General features: G+C 43.2%; 2 protein-coding genes across 5 annotated transcripts in view; one reads left to right on the forward strand and one right to left on the reverse strand.

The window, feature by feature from the left end:
• Window positions 1-11,777, reverse strand: part of LOC130284016 (uncharacterized) — a 28,316-nt gene extending 16,539 nt beyond the window's left edge. The window contains exon 1 of the mRNA XM_056533895.1: window positions 11,290-11,777. The gene's annotated coding sequence lies outside the window, so the exon portion shown is untranslated. The remainder of the gene's footprint in view (window positions 1-11,289) is intronic.
• The window catches only part of DUSP14 (dual specificity phosphatase 14), a 33,694-nt gene that overhangs the window by 6,691 nt on the left and 7,375 nt on the right, over window positions 1-19,628 (forward strand). For 3 of the 4 annotated variants that reach the window (XM_056533892.1, XM_056533890.1, XM_056533894.1), the window contains exon 2: window positions 11,784-11,865. Coding sequence is in view for 1 of the 4 variants with exons in the window: in XM_056533890.1 (XP_056389865.1) it covers window positions 11,784-11,865 (82 nt within the window). In the remaining 3 variants the exon portion in view is untranslated. Of the gene's footprint in view, window positions 1-11,259; window positions 11,297-11,783; window positions 11,866-19,628 lie in introns of those variants that run through there. The other variant, XM_056533893.1, reaches the window with a different exon arrangement.

Raw genomic sequence — 19,628 nt, forward strand, 5'->3', positions numbered from 1 at the left:
TGTTCCTTCAGGATCCATTAGTTATGTCTGCTCTGTATGGACTATATATGTATGTGTTCCCTGCAGGATCCATTAGTTATGTCTGCTCTGTATGGACTATATATGTATGTGTTCCTTCAGGATCCATTAGTTATGTCTGCCCTGTATGGACTATATATGTATGTGTTCCTTCAGGATCCATTAGTTATGTCTGCTCTGTATGGACTATATATGTATGTGTTCCCTGCAGGATCCATTAGTTATGTCTGCCCTGTATGGACTATATATGTATGTGTTCCCTGCAGGATCCATTAGTTATGTCTGCTCTGTATGGACTATATACCGTATGTATGTGTTCCTTCAGGATCCATTAGTTATGTCTGCTCTGTATGGACTATATATGTATGTGTTCCCTGCAGGATCCATTAGTTATGTCTGCCCTGTATGGACTATATATGTATGTGTTCCCTGCAGGATCCATTAGTTATGTCTGCCCTGTATGGACTATATATGTATGTGTTCCCTGCAGGATCCATTAGTTATGTCTGCTCTGTATGGACTATATATGTATGTGTTCCTTCAGGATCCATTGGTTATGTCTGCTCTGTATGGACTATATATGTATGTGTTCCTTCAGGATCTATTAGTTATGTCTGCACTGTATGGACTATATATGTATGTGTTACCCACAGGATCCATTAGTTATGTCTGCTCTGTATGGACTATATATGTATGTGTTCCCTGCAGGATCCATTAGTTATGTCTGCACTGTATGGACTATATATGTATGTGTTCCCTGCAGGATCCATTAGTTATGTCTGCTCTGTATGGACTATATATGTATGTGTTCCTTCAGGATCCATTAGTTATGTCTGCTCTGTATGGACTATATATGTATGTGTTCCTTCAGGATCCATTAGTTATGTCTGCCCTGTATGGACTATATATGTATGTGTTCCTGCAGGATCCATTAGTTATGTCTGCCCTGTATGGACTATATATGTATGTGTTCCTTCAGGATCCATTAGTTATGTCTGCTCTGTATGGACTATATATGTATGTGTTCCCTGCAGGATCCATTAGTTATGTCTGCACTGTATGGACTATATATGTATGTGTTCCTTCAGGATCCATTAGTTATGTCTGCTCTGTATGGACTATATATGTATGTGTTCCCTGCAGGATCCATTAGTTATGTCTGCTCTGTATGGACTATATATGTATGTGTTCCCTGCAGGATCCATTAGTTATGTCTGCTCTGTATGGACTATATATGTAGGTGTTCCTTCAGGATCCATTAGTTATGTCTGCCCTGTATGGACTATATATGTATGTGTTCCCTGCAGGATCCATTAGTTATGTCTGCTCTGTATGGACTATATATGTATGTGTTCCCTGCAGGATCCATTAGTTATGTCTGCTCTGTATGGACTATATATGTATGTGTTCCCTGCAGGATCATTAGTTATGTCTGCACTGTATGGACTATATATGTATGTGTTCCTTCAGGATCTATTAGTTATGTCTGCACTGTATGGACTATATATATATGTGTTCCCCGCAGGATCCATTAGTTATGTCTGCTCTGTATGGACTATATCTTGTATGTGTTCCCTGCAGGATCCATTAGTTATGTCTGCTCTGTATGGACTATATATTATGTGTGTTCCTGCAGGATCATTAGTTATGTCTGCACTGTATGGACTATATATGTATGTGTTCCCTTCAGGATCTATTAGTTATGTCTGCACTGTATGGACTATATATATATGTGTTCCCGCAGGATCCATTAGTTATGTCTGCTCTGTATGGACTATATATGTATGTGTTCCTGCAGGATCCATTAGTTATGTCTGCTCTGTATGGACTATATGTATGTGTTCCTGCAGGATCCATTAGTTATGTCTGCTCTGTATGGACTATATATGTATGTGTTCCCTGCAGGATCCATTAGTTATGTCTGCACTGTATGGACTATATATGTATGTGTTCCCTGCAGGATCCATTAGTTATGTCTGCCCTGTATGGACTATATATGTATGTGTTCCTTCAGGATCCATTAGTTATGTCTGCTCTGTATGGACTATATATGTATGTGTTCCCTGCAGGATCCATTAGTTATGTCTGCCCTGTATGGACAATATATGTATGTGTTCCCTGCAGGATCCATAGTTATGTCTGCTCTGTATGGACTATATATGTATGTGTTCCCTGCAGGATCCATTAGTTATGTCTGCTCTGTATGGACTATATATGTATGTGTTCCCTGCAGGATCCATTAGTTATGTCTGCTCTGTATGGACTATATATGTATGTGTTCCCTTCAGGATCCATTAGTTATGTCTGCACTGTATGGAGCTATATATGTATGTGTTCCCTGCAGGATCCATTAGTTATGTCTGCACTGTATGGACTATATATGTATGTGTTCCCTGCAGGATCCATTAGTTATGTCTGCTCTGTATGGACTATATATGTATGTGTTCCTTCAGGATCCATTAGTTATGTCTGCACTGTATGGACTATATATGTATGTGTTCCCTGCAGTATCCATTAGTTATGTCTGCACTGTATGGACTATATATTATGTGTTCCCTGCAGGATCCATTAGTTATGTCTGCTCTGTATGGACTATATATGTATGTGTTCCCCACAGGATCCATTAGTTATGTCTGGTCTGTATGGACTATATATGTATGTGTTCCCTGCAGGATCCATTAGTTATGTCTGCCCTGTATGGACTATATATGTATGTGTTACTTCAGGATCCATTAGTTATGTCTGCTCTGTATGGACTATATATGTATGTGTTCCTGCAGGATCCATTAGTTATGTCTGCTCTGTATGGACTATATATGTATGTGTTCCCTGCAGGATCCATTAGTTATGTCTGCTCTGTATGGACTATATATGTATGTGTTCCCTGCAGGATCCATTAGTTATGTCTGCACTGTATGGACTATTATATGTGTGTGTTCCTGCAGGATCCATTAGTTATGTCTGCCCTGTATGGACTATATATGTATGTGTTACCCACAGGATCCATTAGTTATGTCTCCTCAGTATGGACTATATATGTATGTGTTCCCTGCAGGATCCATTAGTTATGTCTGCCCTGTATGGGACAATATATGTATGTGTTCCCTGCAGGATCCATTAGTTATGTCTGCCCTGTATGGACAATATATGTATGTGTTCCCTGCAGGATCCATTAGTTATGTCTGCTCTGTATGTACTATATATGTATGTGTTCCCTGCAGGATCCATTAGTTATGTCTGCACTGTATGTACTATATATGTATGTGTTCCTTCAGGATCCATTAGTTATGTCTGCCCTGTATTGACTATATATTTATGTGTTCCTTCAGGATCCATTAGTTATGTCTGCCCTGTATGGACTATATATGTATGTGTTCCCTGCAGGATCCATTAGTTATGTCTGCACTGTATGGACTATATATGTATGTGTTCCTTCAGGATCCATTAGTTATGTCTGCTCTGTATGGACTATATATGTGTGTTCCCTGCAGGATCCATTAGTTATGTCTGCACTGTATGGACTATATATGTATGTGTTCCTTCAGGATCCATTAGTTATGTCTGCTCTGTATGGACTATATATGTGTGTTCCCTGCAGGATCCATTAGTTATGTCTGCTCTGTATGGACTATATATGTATGTGTTCCTTCAGGATCCATTAGTTATGTCTGCTCTGTATGGACTATCTATGTATGTGTTCCTTCAGGATCCATTAGTTATGTCTGCCCTGTATGGACTATATATGTATGTGTTCCTTCAGGATCCATTAGTTATGTCTGCCCTGTATGGACTATCTATGTATGTGTTCCTTCAGGATCTATTAGTTATGTCTGCACTGTATGGACTATATATATATATGTGTGTTCCTTCAGGATCCATTAGTTATGTCTGCTCTGTATGGACTATATATGTATGTGTTCCTGCAGGATCCATTAGTTATGTCTGCTTTGTATGGACTATATATGTATGTGTTCCTGCAGGATCCATTAGTTATGTCTGCTCTGTATGGACTATATATGTATGTGTTCCTTCAGGATCCATTAGTTATGTCTGCTCTGTATGGACTATATATGTATGTGTTCCCTGCAGGATCCATTAGTTATGTCTGCACTGTATGGACTATATATGTATGTGTTCCTTCAGGATCCATTAGTTATGTCTGCTCTGTATGGACTATATATGTATGTGTTCCCTGCAGGATCTATTAGTTATGTCTGCTCTGTATGGACTATATATGTATGTGTTCCTTCAGGATCCATTAGTTATGTCTGCCCTGTATGGACTATACATGTATGTGTTCCCTGCAGGATCCATTAGTTATGTCTGCACTGTATGGACTATATATATATGTGTTCCCCGCAGGATCCATTAGTTATGTCTGCTCTGTATGGACTATATATGTATGTGTTCCTGCAGGATCCATTAGTTATGTCTGCTCTGTATGGACTATATATGTATGTGTTCCCTGCAGGATCCATTAGTTATGTCTGCTCTGTATGGACTATATATGTATGTGTTCCCTGCAGGATCCATTAGTTATGTCTGCCCTGTATGGACTATATATGTATGTGTTCCCTGCAGGATCCATTAGTTATGTCTGCTCTGTATGGACTATATATGTATGTGTTCCTTCAGGATCCATTAGTTATGTCTGCTCTGTATGGACTATATATGTATGTGTTCCCTGCAGGATCCATTAGTTATGTCTGCTCTGTATGGACTATATATGTATGTGTTCCTTCAGGATCCATTAGTTATGTCTGCTCTGTATGGACTATATATGTATGTGTTCCCTGCAGGATCCATTAGTTATGTCTGCACTGTATGGACTATATATGTATGTGTTCCTTCAGGATCCATTAGTTATGTCTGCTCTGTATGGACTATATATATGTATGTGTTCCTTCAGGATCCATTAGTTATGTCTGCTCTGTATGGACTATATATGTATGTGCTCCTTCAGGATCCATTAGTTATGTCTGCTCTGTATGGACTATATATGTATGTGTTCCTTCAGGATCCATTAGTTATGTCTGCTCTGTATGGACTATATATGTATGTGTTCCTTCAGGATCCATTAGTTATGTCTGCTCTGTATGGACTATATATGTATGTGTTCCTTCAGGATCCATTAGTTATGTCTGCCCTGTATGGACAATATATGTATGTGTTCCCTGCAGGATCCATTAGTTATGTCTGCTCTGTATGGACTATATATGTATGTGTTCCTGCAGGATCCATTAGTTATGTCTGCCCTGTATGGACTATATATGTATGTGTTCCCTGCAGGATCCATTAGTTATGTCTGCTCTGTATGGACTATATATGTATGTGTTCCTTCAGGATCCATTAGTTATGTCTGCCCTGTATGGACTATATATGTATGTGTTCCTTCAGGATCCATTAGTTATGTCTGCCCTGTATGGACTATATATGTATGTGTTCCTTCAGGATCCATTAGTTATGTCTGCCCTGTATGGACTATATATGTATGTGTTCCTGCAGGATCCATTAGTTATGTCTGCTCTGTATGGACTATATATGTATGTGTTCCCTGCAGGATCCATTAGTTATGTCTGCTCTGTATGGACTATATATTTATGTGTTCCCTGCAGGATCCATTAGTTATGTCTGCCCTGTATGGACTATATATGTATGTGTTCCTTCAGGATCCATTAGTTATGTCTGCCCTGTATGGACTATATATGTATGTGTTCCTGCAGGATCCATTAGTTATGTCTGCTCTGTATGGACTATATATATATGTGTTCCCTGCAGGATCCATTAGTTATGTCTGCCCTGTATGGACTATATATGTATGTGTTCCCTGCAGGATCCATTAGTTATGTCTGCCCTGTATGGACAATATATGTATGTGTTCCCTGCAGGATCCATTAGTTATGTCTGCCCTGTATGGACTATATATGTATGTGTTCCCTGCAGGATCCATTAGATATGTCTGCCCTGTATGGACTATATATGTATGTGTTCCTTCAGGATCCATTAGTTATGTCTGCTCTGTATGGACTATATATGTATGTGTTCCTTCAGGATCCATTAGTTATGTCTGCACTGTATGGACTATATATGTATGTGTTCCTACAGGATCCATTAGTTATGTCTGCTCTGTATAGACTATATATGTATGTGTTCCTTCGGGATCCATTAGTTATGTCTGCTCTGTATGTACTATATATGTATGTGTTCCCTGCAGGATCCATTAGTTATGTCTGCTCTGTGTGGACTATATATGTATGTGTTCCCTGCAGGATCCATTAGTTATGTCTGCTCTGTATGGACTATATATGTATGTGTTCCTTCAGGATCCATTAGTTATGTCTGCTCTGTATGGACTATATATGTATGTGTTCCCTGCAGGATCCATTAGTTATGTCTGCTCTGTATGGACTATATATGTATGTGTTCCTTCAGGATCCATTAGTTATGTCTGCCCTGTATGGACTATATATGTATGTGTTCCCTGCAGGATCCATTAGTTATGTCTGCACTGTATGGACTATATTTGTATGTGTTCCCTGCAGGATCCATTAGTTATGTCTGCCCTGTATGGACTATATATGTATGTGTTCCTTCAGGATCCATTAGTTATGTCTGCTCTGTATGGACTATATATGTATGTGTTCCTTCAGGATCCATTAGATATGTCTGCTCTGTATGGACTATATATGTATGTGTTCCTTCAGGATCCATTAGTTATGTCTGCTCTGTATGGACTATATATGTATGTGTTCCCTGCAGGATCCATTAGTTATGTCTGCTCTGTATGGACTATATATGTATGTGTTCCCTGCAGGATCCATTAGTTATGTCTGCACTGTATGGACTATATATGTATGTGTTCCTTCAGGATCCATTAGTTATGTCTGCTCTGTATGGACTATATATGTATGTGTTCCCTGCAGGATCCATTAGTTATGTCTGCTCTGTATGGACTATATATGTATGTGTTCCTTCAGGATCCATTAGTTATGTCTGCTCTGTATGGACTATATATGTATGTGTTCCCTGCAGGATCCATTAGTTATGTCTGCTCTGTATGGACTATATATGTATGTGTTCCTTCAGGATCCATTAGTTATGTCTGCTCTGTATGGACTATATATGTATGTGTTCCTTCAGGATCCATTAGTTATGTCTGCACTGTATGGACTATATATGTATGTGTTCCCTGCAGGATCCATTAGTTATGTCTGCCCTGTATGGACAATATATGTATGTGTTCCCTGCAGGATCCATTAGTTATGTCTGCTCTGTATGGACTATATATGTATGTGTTCCTGCAGGATCCATTAGTTATGTCTGCTCTGTATGGACTATATATATATGTGTTCCTTCAGGATCCATTAGTTATGTCTGCCCTGTATGGACTATATATGTATGTGTTCCTGCAGGATCCATTAGTTATGTCTGCCCTGTATGGACAATATATGTATGTGTTCCCTGCAGGATCCATTAGTTATGTCTGCCCTGTATGGACTATATATGTATGTGTTCCCTGCAGGATCCATTAGATATGTCTGCTCTGTATGGACTATATATGTATGTGTTCCTTCAGGATCCATTAGTTATGTCTGCTCTGTATGGACTATATATGTATGTGTTCCTTCAGGATCCATTAGTTATGTCTGCCCTGTATGGACAATATATGTATGTGTTCCCTGCAGGATCCATTAGTTATGTCTGCTCTGTATGGACTATATATGTATGTGTTCCTGCAGGATCCATTAGTTATGTCTGCTCTGTATGGACTATATATGTATGTGTTCCTTCAGGATCCATTAGTTATGTCTGCCCTGTATGGACTATATATGTATGTGTTCCTGCAGGATCCATTAGTTATGTCTGCTCTGTATGGACTATATATTTATGTGTTCCCTGCAGGATCCATTAGTTATGTCTGCTCTGTATGGACTATATATGTATGTGTTCCCTGCAGGATCCATTAGTTATGTCTGCTCTGTATGGACTATATATGTATGTGTTCCCTGCAGGATTCATTAGTTATGTCTGCACTGTATGGACAATATATGTATGTGTTCCCTGCAGGATCCATTAGTTATGTCTGCTCTGTATGGACTATATATGTATGTGTTCCCTGCAGGATCCATTAGTTATGTCTGCTCTGTATGGACTATATATGTATGTGTTCCCTGCAGGATCCATTAGTTATGTCTGCTCTGTATGGACTATATATGTATGTGTTCCTTCAGGATCCATTAGTTATGTCTGCTCTGTATGGACTATATATGTATGTGTTCCTTCAGGATCCATTAGTTATGTCTGCTCTGTATGGACTATATATGTATGTGTTCCTTCAGGATCCATTAGTTATGTCTGCTCTGTATGGACTATATATGTATGTGTTCTCTGCAGGATCCATTAGTTATGTCTGCTCTGTATGGACTATATATGTATGTGTTCCCTGCAGGATCCATTAGTTATGTCTGCTCTGTATGGACTATATATGTATGTGTTCCCTGCAGGATCCATTAGTTATGTCTGCCCTGTATGGACTATATATGTATGTGTTCCCTGCAGGATCCATTAGTTATGTCTGCCCTGTATGGACAATATATGTATGTGTTCCCTGCAGGATCCATTAGTTATGTCTGCCCTGTATGGACAATATATACACATCTGCTCCCTACAGAGCAGACACAACCAGTCGATCCTGAAGGGTTTATCCATACATTTGGCTGTGAAATCCTCTGGATAATACATTTATTTATTTTTTTATACTATATATGACTGTCAGGGCTGCTGGGAGATAAAAGCTGGAGGCATATTGGTTGGGAAACACTGATTTGGAAGGATAAGAGTTCGGCCGGGTTCACACTGTGTTTTTGATTCTCTTTCCCTTACTGTCCGTTTAATTTTGCTGTATACAACATTTTTTAACCCCTAGATGACATCAGGTGTAAACATACGCGTTAAATGACTATGAAGCGAGCGCAGGAGCTGCGCTCGCTTCATAGTGGTGTCAGCTACTAGTAGCCAAACACTCAACGCTAATGGCAGCCGGCCACTGCCCGTCATTAACCCTTCAATGCAGATCACGGTTAAAGTATTAAATTAGATATGCAGGTTAGCTCAGTAGGCTCATTGGACCTCCGCATCGTGATCGCAGGGGTCCGATGAGCTAACATGGCATCGGAGGGTCCTCTTACCTGCCTCCTGCTACTGGATTGCAGATCCAATGATGCAGCCTGGCTTAGGCAGACTAGATCAGTCGATTGCCGAACTCACTGTATAATGCTAGGCAATAGGCATCGCATTACACATTGAATACAATCTAATGATTAGATATAAAAGTCACCTATGGGAACTTAAAAAGTGGAAAATAAAAAATGTACTATTTTTTTTTTTTTTTTTTTTAAAAGAATAAAAAAAAAAAATCCCCTCTTCTATTAAATAATAAAATCACCCTCCTTTTCTCATTTTACAAAAAACAAAACAAAAAAAACCCTAAAAATAATAAACATATTTGGTATCGCCGCGTGCATAATTGTGCAAACTATTAAAATATAATGTTTATGACCCCACATGGTGAATGGCGTAAGAGTAAATAAATACCAAATGCCAGAAATGCTGATTTTTGGTCACTTCATATATCAGGAAAAAAAAAGAAATAAAAAACCAACAAAAAGTCCCATCAAAACAAAATTGGTACCGATAAAAACTACAGACCACGGCGCAAAAAAAATGCTCCCCACACAGCTCCGTATACCGAAAAATAAAAGTGATATAGGGGTCAGAAGTGCAGAATTTTAAGCATAGTTAGTTTGTTACAAAAAAAGTCAGCATTACAATAATGGAAAAACTCTGTAAATTGGATATGGTTTTAAAGGGGTACTCCGGTGGAAAACATTTTTTGTTTTTTAAATGAACTGGTGCCAGAAAGTTAAACAGATTTGTAAATTACTTCTATTAAAAAATCTTAATCCTTCCAGTACTTATCAGCTGCTGTATGATCCACAGGAAGTTCTTTTCTTTCTGTCTGACCACAGTGCTCTCTGCTGACACCTCTGTCCATTTTAGGAACTGTTCAGAGCAGGAGCAAATCCCTATAGCAAACCTCTCCTGCTCTGGACAGTTCCTAAAATGGTCAGAGGTGTCAGCAGAGAGCACTGTGGTCAGATAGAAAGGAAATTAAAAAAGAAAAGAACTTCCTGTGGATCATAACAGCAGTTGATAAGTACTGGAAGGATTCATTTTTTTTAATAGAAGTAATTTACAAATCTGTTCCAAACTTTCTGGCACCAGTTGATTTAAAAAAAAATAAAAAAAAATTATGTTTTCCAGTGGAGTACCCCTTTAACCGTATTGACCTACGGAATAAACACAATGAATAATTTTTACCATAAAGTGCACTTTGTAAATACCAAACCTCCCGAGAAGTTGTAAAATTGTGGTTTTCGTTTCAATTTCCTGCCCCGAAATAATATGTTTTTTTGGTTTTGTTGATTTTTCTGGTAAAATGTGCAGTGTCATTAGAACAGTGTTTCCCAACCAGTGTGCCTCCAGCTGTTGCTAAAACTACAACTCCCAGCATATACTACATAGACTACTGTGACACTACACACTGGGACACTACACACTCCCCCTCCGGGAGGTCATGCCTAGTGTCTATATTTATATAGGACAGTGTTTTCCAAACAGAAAGCTGGGAGTTGTAGTTTTGAAACAGCTGGAGGCACACTGAGTGGGAAACACTGCATTAGAAGGTACATTTAGTGGCGGAAAAATAACAGGCCTCATGTGGGTCTGTGGATGGAAAAAAAAAAGAGAAAAATAAAAACGCAAAAATGAAAAATTGGCTGTGTCCTCGAGGGGTTAACATCCATAAACATATATTTTTTTTCATGTGTATAAAATTTACCGTATATATATATATATATATATATATATATATATATATATATACGGTAAATGGACAGATAAACGCAGTGTGAACTTGTCTTAGGAAGAAAGAAAACACAGATTTTATGCAAAACGAAAAAAAAAAAAAAAAACTGCGCCGCTCCTTGTGTTAGTCCCGTCTCTGACTCCTCACGTTATCCCGTTTCGGAGCGGCGGCGCTTTACATCTTCCATCTCCATGGAAACCACAATAAGCCATTGACATCTGCGGAGAGGCTGCAGCGGATTGGCTGATGATTGTGCCTGTGATGATGTCATAACTCTTTGCACCCCTCCCCCCCATCTTGCACCCTCGAGCCGCTGACATCACGGCCACTGCAAGAGCCTTTACCTGGCAGGTGAAGTGGATCTGCTGAGGGCGCGATGCTCTGCAGAGGAATGGGAGGAAGACAATGCAGCCATTAGTGAGAGGCAGGCCTCGCTGGTGTGGTGTCTGGTGCATTGTTCTGCAGGGTCTATTGCCAGTGTCCAGGGTGCCTCCAGGTGTTGTAAAACTACAACTCCCAGCATGCCCGGACAGCCGAAGGCTGTCCGGGCATTCTGGGAGTTGTAGTTTTCCAACAGCTGGAGGCACCCTGGTTGGGAAACACTGGTCTATGCTGTGTGATGGGGAGGAGGGATTCCTGCGGTATGTGAAGGGTTAATGGGTGTGTGTGCGTGCTGCAGCATGGCGGTGCAGTTCCTATTATCCCCAGTCCAGTAGGTAATGGGTTAACGGAAGCGGCTGGCAGCTCTTGGCATGAATATGTATAGCCGTGTGGGGGCATTATGTGTCTCTGCCTCTCACACGCCCCCCCCTCACACCCTGCATCATCCTCTCTGCAGAGCCAGCACATAAAGCCGGAGGAGCAGAGCCGCGCACGCTGCACACTGCTACACACAGCCGCCATGAGACCGCGCAAGAACGGTAAGTGATTCACATGGGACCCTACACTGTGACCCCCACAAAGGATGACACTCTATACTGTACTCCGAGAGAGCCAAGAATGGTACCATCCTATACACTGCCCGGTACCATCACTACCACATATACACTGCCCGGTACCATCACTACCACATATACACTGGCCCGGTACCATCATTACCACATATACACTGCCCGGTACCATCACTACCACATATACACTGCCCGGTACCATCACTACCACATATACACTGCCCGGTACCATCACTACCACATATACACTGCCCGGTACCATCACTATCATCCTATACACTGCCCGGTACCATCACTACCACATATACACTGCCCGGTACCATCACTATCATCCTATACACTGCCCGGTACCATCACTACCACATATACACTGCCCGGTACCATCACTACCACATATACACTGCCCGGTACCATCACTACCACATATACACTGCCCGGTACCATCACTACCACATATACACTGCCCGGTACCATCACTACCACATATACACTGCCCGGTACCATCACTACCACATATACACTGCCCGGTACCATCACTACCACATATACACTGCCCGGTACCATCACTATCATCCTATACACTGCCCGGTACCATCACTATCATCCTATACACTGCCCGGTACCATCACTACCACATATACACTGCCCGGTACCATCACTACCACATATACACTGCCCGGTACCATCACTATCATCCTATACACTGCCCGGTACCATCACTATCATCCTATACACTGCCCGGTACCATCACTATCATCCTATACACTGCCCGGTACCAACACTACCATCCTATACACTGCCCGGTACCATCATTACCACATATACACTGGCCGGTACCATCACTACCACCTATACACTGCCCGGTACCATCACTACCACATATACACTGCCCGGTACCATCACTACCACATATACACTGCCCGGTACCATCATTACCACATATACACTGGCCGGTACCATCATTACCACATATACACTGGCCGGTACCATCACTACCACATATACACTGGCCGGTACCATCACTACCACCTATACACTGCCCGGTACCATCACTACCACCTATACACTGCCCGGTACCATCACTACCACATATACACTGCCCGGTACCATCACTACCACATATACACAGCCCGGTACCATCACTACCACATATACACTGCCCGGTACCATCACTATCACATATACACTGCCCGGTACCATCACTACCACATATACACTGCCCGGTACCATCACTACCACATATACACTGGCCGGTACCATCACTACCACCTATACACTGCCCGGTACCATCACTACCACCTATACACTGCCCGGTACCATCACTACCACCTATACACTGCCCGGTACCATCACTACCACATATACACTGCCCGGTACCATCACTACCACATATACACAGCCCGGTACCATCACTACCACATATACACTGCCCGGTACCATCACTATCACATATACACTGCCCGGTACCATCACTACCACATATACACTGGCCGGTACCATCACTACCACATATACACTGCCCGGTACCATCACTACCACATATACACTGCCCGGTACCATCATTACCACATATACACTGGCCGGTACCATCACTACCACATATACACTGCCCGGTACCATCACTACCACATATACACTGCCGCGTACCATCACTACCACATATACACTGCCCGGTACCATCACTACCACATATACACTGCCCGGTACCATCACTACCACATATACACTGCCCGGTACCATCACTACCACATATACACTGCCCGGTACCATCACTACCACATATACACTGCCCGGTACCATCACTACCACCTATACACTGCCCGGTACCATCACTACCACCTATACACTGCCCGGTACCATCACTACCACATATACACTGCCCGGTACCATCACTACCGCATATACACAGCCCGGTACCATCACTACCACATATACACTGCCCGGTACCATCACTACCACATATACACTGGCCGGTACCATCACTACCACATATACACTGCCCGGTACCATCACTACCACATATACACTGCCCGGTACCATCACTACCACATATACACTGCCCGGTACCATCACTACCACATATACACTGGCCGGTACCATCACTACCATCCTATACACTGCCCGTACCTCAACCATCACTACCACATATACACTGCCCGGTACCAACACTACCACATATACACTGCCCGGTACCATCACTACCACATATACACTGCCCGGTACCAACACTACCATCCTATACACTGCCCGGTACCATCATTACCACATATACACTGCCCGGTACCATCACTACCACATATACACTGCCCGGTACCATCACTACCACATATACACTGCACGGTACCATCACTACCACATATACACTGCCGGTACCATCACTACCATCCTATACACTGCCCGGTACCATCACTACCGCATATACACTGCCCGGTACCATCACTACCGCATATACACTGCCCGGTACCATCACTACCGCATATACACTGCCCGGTACCATCACTACCGCATATACACTGCCCGGTACCATCACTACCACATATACACTGCCCGGTACCATCACTACCACATATACACTGCCCGGTACCATCACTACCACATATACACTGCCCGGTACCATCACTACCATCCTATACACTGCCCGGTACCATCACTACCACATATACACTGCCCGGTACCATCACTACCACATATACACTGCCCGGTACCATCACTACCACATATACACTGCCCGGTACCATCACTACCACATATACACTGCCCGGGACCATCACTACCACATATACACTGCCCGGTACCATCACTACCACCTATACACTGCCCGGTACCATCACTACCACCTATACACTGCCCGGTACCATCACTACCACCTATACACTGCCCGGTACCATCACTACCACCTATACACTGCCCGGTACCATCACTACCACATATACACTGCCCGGTACCATCACTACCACATATACACTGCACGGTACCATCACTACCACATATACACTGGCCGGGTACCATCACTACCATCCTATACACTGCCCGGTACCATCACTACCACATCTACACAGCCCGGTACCATCACTACCACATATACACAGCCCGGTACCATCACTACCACATATACACTGCCCGGTACCATCACTACCACATATACACTGCCCGGTACCATCACTACCACATATACACTGCCCGGTACCATCACTACCACATATACACTGCCCGGTACCATCACTACCACCTATACACTGCCCGGTACCATCACTACCACCTATACACTGCCCGGTACCATCACTACCACATATACACTGCCCGGTACCATCACTACCGCATATACACTGCCCGGTACCATCACTACCACATATACACAGCCCGGTACCATCACTACCACATATACACTGCCCGGTACCATCACTACCACATATACACTGCCCGATGCATGCACTATTTCTCCCATTGTAGTCCTCTTATACATGTAGTATCAGTCATGTGACTGAGGATAGTGTCGGTGAGTCATGTGACTGAGGATAGTGTCGGTGAGTCATGTGACTGAGGATAGTGTCGGTGAGTCATGTGACTGAGGATAGTGTCGGTGAGTCATGTGACTGAGGATAGTGTCGGTGAGTCATGTGACTGAGGATAGTGTTGGTGAGTCATCTATGTCACCTCCTCCACATCAGCCTCCCCCACCGAGCTCTGATTCACCGTATGACTCACCGGGCTCCTCTATACCTCTCTACCACCCTGACCTATAACCCCCCAGATCCTGTACATGTGATACTACTTATTACCCCCCAGATCCTGTACATGTGATACTCCTTATTACCCCCCCAGATCCTGTACATGTGATACTCCTTATTACACCCCCCAGATCCTGTACATGTGATACTCCTTATTACACCCCCAGATCCTGTACATGTGATACTCCTTATTACACACCCCCAGATCCTGTACATGTGATACTCCTTATTACACCCCCAGATCCTGTACATGTGATACTTCTTATTACACACCCCCAGATCCTGTACATGTGATACTCCTTATTACACCCCCCAGATCCTGTACATGTGATACTCCTTATTACACCCCCCAGATCCTGTACATGTGATACTCCTTATTACACCCCCCAGATCCTGTACATGTGATACTCATTATTACACCCCCCCCAGATCCTGTACATGTGATACTCCTTATTACACACACCCAGATCCTGTACATGTGATACTCCTTATTACACCCCCAGATCCTGTACATGTGATACTCCTTATTACACCCCCCCATATCCTGTACATGTGATACTCCTTATTACACCCCCCAGATCCTGTACATGTGATACTCCTTATTACACCCCGGATCCTGTATATGTGATACTCATTATTACACCCCCCAGATCCTGTATATGTGATACTCATTATTACACCCCCCAGATCCTGTACATGTGATACTCCTTATTACACCCCCCAGATCCTGTACATGTGATACTCATTATTACACCCCCCCCCCAGATCCTGTACATGTGATACTCCTTATTACACCCCAGATCCTGTACATGTGATACTCCTTATTACACCCCCTCACATCCTGTACATGTGATACTCCTTATTACACCCCCAGATCCTGTACATGTGATACTCCTTATTACACCCCCCAGATCCTGTACATGTGATACTCCTTATTACACCCCCCCAGATCCTGTACATGTGATACTCCTTATTACACCCCCAGATCCTGTACATGTGATACTCCTTATTACACCCCGGATCCTGTACATGTGATACTCCTTATTACACCCCCCAGATCCTGTACATGTGATACTCCTTATTACACCCCCCCGATCCTGTACATGTGATACTCCTTATTACACCCCCCCCCCCAGATCTTGTACATGTGATACTCCTTATTGCACCCCCCCCCAGATCCTGTACATGTGATACTCCTTATTACACCCCCAGATCCTGTACATGTGATACTCCTTATTACACCCCCCCAGATCCTGTACATGTGATACTCCTTATTACACCCCCCCAGATCCTGTACATGTGATACTCCTTATTGCACCCCCCCCAGATCCTGTACATGTGATACTCCTTATTACACCCCCCCAGATCCTGTACATGTGATACTCCTTATTACAACCCCCCCAGATCCTGTACATGTGATACTCCTTATTACACCCCCCAGATCCTGTACATGTGATACTCCTTATTACACCCCCAGATCCTGTACATGTGATACTCCTTATTACACCCCCCCAGATCCTGTACATGTGATACTCCTTATTACACCCCCCAGATCCTGTACATGTGATACTCCTTATTACACCCCCCAGATCCTGTACATGTGATACTCCTTATTACACCCCCCAGATCCTGTACATGTGATACTCCTTATTACACCCCCCAGATCCTGTACATGTGATACTTCTTATTACACCCCCCAGATCCTGTACATGTGATACTCCTTATTACACCCCCCAGATCCTGTACATGTGATACTCCTTATTACACCCCCCAGATCCTGTACATGTGATACTTCTTATTACACCCCCCAGATCCTGTACATGTGATACTCCTTATTACACCCCCCCAGATCCTGCACATGTGATACTCATTATCACACCCCCCAGATCCTGTACATGTGATACTCCTTATTACACCCCCCCAGATCCTGTACATGTGATACTCCTTATTACACCCTCAGATCCTGTACAGGTGATACTCCTTATTACACCCCCCCCCCGGATCCTGTACATGTGATACTCCTTATTACACCCCCCAGATCCTGTACATGTGATACTCATTATCACACCCCCCCAGATCCTGTACAGGTGATACTCCTTATTACACCCCCCAGATCCTGTACATGTGATACTCATTATCACCCCCCCCAGATCCTGTACATGTGATACTCCTTATTACACCCCCGATCCTGTACATGTGATACTCCTTATTACACCCCCCCAGATCCTGTACATGTGATACTCATTATTACACCCCCCCAGATCCTGTACATGTGATACTCCTTATTACACCCCCCCCCCCAGATCCTGTACATGTGATACTCCTTATTACACCCCCAGATCCTGTACATGTGATACTCCTTATTACACCCCCCCAGATACTGTACATGTGATTCTCCTTATTACACCCCCCCCCAGATCCTGTACATGTGATACTCCTTATTACACCCCCCCGATCCTGTACATGTGATACTCCTTATTACACCCCCCCCAGATCCTGTACATGTGATACTCCTTATTACACCCCCCCAGATCTTGTACATGTGATACTCCTTATTACACCCCCAGATCCTGTACATGTGATACTCCTTATTACACCCCCCCGATCCTGTACATGTGATACTCCTTATTACACCCCCCCCCCAGATCTTGTACATGTGATACTCCTTATTGCACCCCCCCCAGATCCTGTACATGTGATACTCCTTATTACACCCCCAGATCCTGTACATGTGATACTCCTTATTACACCCCCCCAGATCCTGTACATGTGATACTCCTTATTGCACCCCCCCCCCAGATCCTGTACATGTGATACTCCTTATTACACCCCCCCAGATCCTGTACATGTGATACTCCTTATTACACCCCCCCAGATCCTGTACATGTGATACTCCTTATTACACCCCCCAGATCCTGTACATGTGATACTCCTTATTACACCCCCAGATCCTGTACATGTGATACTCCTTATTACACCCCCCCAGATCCTGTACATGTGATACTCCTTATTACACCCCCCAGATCCTGTACATGTGATACTCCTTATTACACCCCCCAGATCCTGTACATGTGATACTCCTTATTACACCCCCCAGATCCTGTACATGTGATACTCCTTATTACACCCCCCAGATCCTGTACATGTGATACTTCTTATTACACCCCCCAGATCCTGTACATGTGATACTCCTTATTACACCCCCCAGATCCTGTACATGTGATACTCCTTATTACACCCCCCCCCCCGGATCCTGTACATGTGATACTCCTTATTACACCCCCCAGATCCTGTACATGTGATACTCATTATCACACCCCCCAGATCCTGTACAGGTGATACTCCTTATTACACCCCCCAGATCCTGTACATGTGATACTCATTATCACCCCCCCCAGATCCTGTACATGTGATACTCTTATTACACCCCCGATCCTGTACATGTGATACTCCTTATTACACCCCCCCAGATCCTGTACATGTGATACTCATTATTACACCCCCCAGATCCTGTACATGTGATACTCCTTATTACACCCCCCCCCCCAGATCCTGTACATGTGATACTCCTTATTACACCCCCAGATCCTGTACATGTGATACTCCTTATTACACCCCCCCAGATACTGTACATGTGATTCTCCTTATTACACCCCCCCCCAGATCCTGTACATGTGATACTCCTTATTACACCCCCCCGATCCTGTACATGTGATACTCCTTATTACACCCCCCCCAGATCCTGTACATGTGATACTCCTTATTACACCCCCCCAGATCTTGTACATGTGATACTCCTTATTACACCCCCAGATCCTGTACATGTGATACTCCTTATTACACCCCCCCGATCCTGTACATGTGATACTCCTTATTACACCCCCCCCAGATCCTGTACATGTGATTCTCCTTATTACCCCCCCAGATCCTGTACACGTGATACTCATTATTACACCCCCCAGATCCTGTACATGTGATACTCATTATTACACCCCCCCCAGATCA

The sequence above is a fragment of the Hyla sarda genome, chromosome 8, assembly GCF_029499605.1.
Source record: "Hyla sarda isolate aHylSar1 chromosome 8, aHylSar1.hap1, whole genome shotgun sequence".
Classification (NCBI taxonomy): Eukaryota; Metazoa; Chordata; class Amphibia; order Anura; family Hylidae; genus Hyla; species Hyla sarda.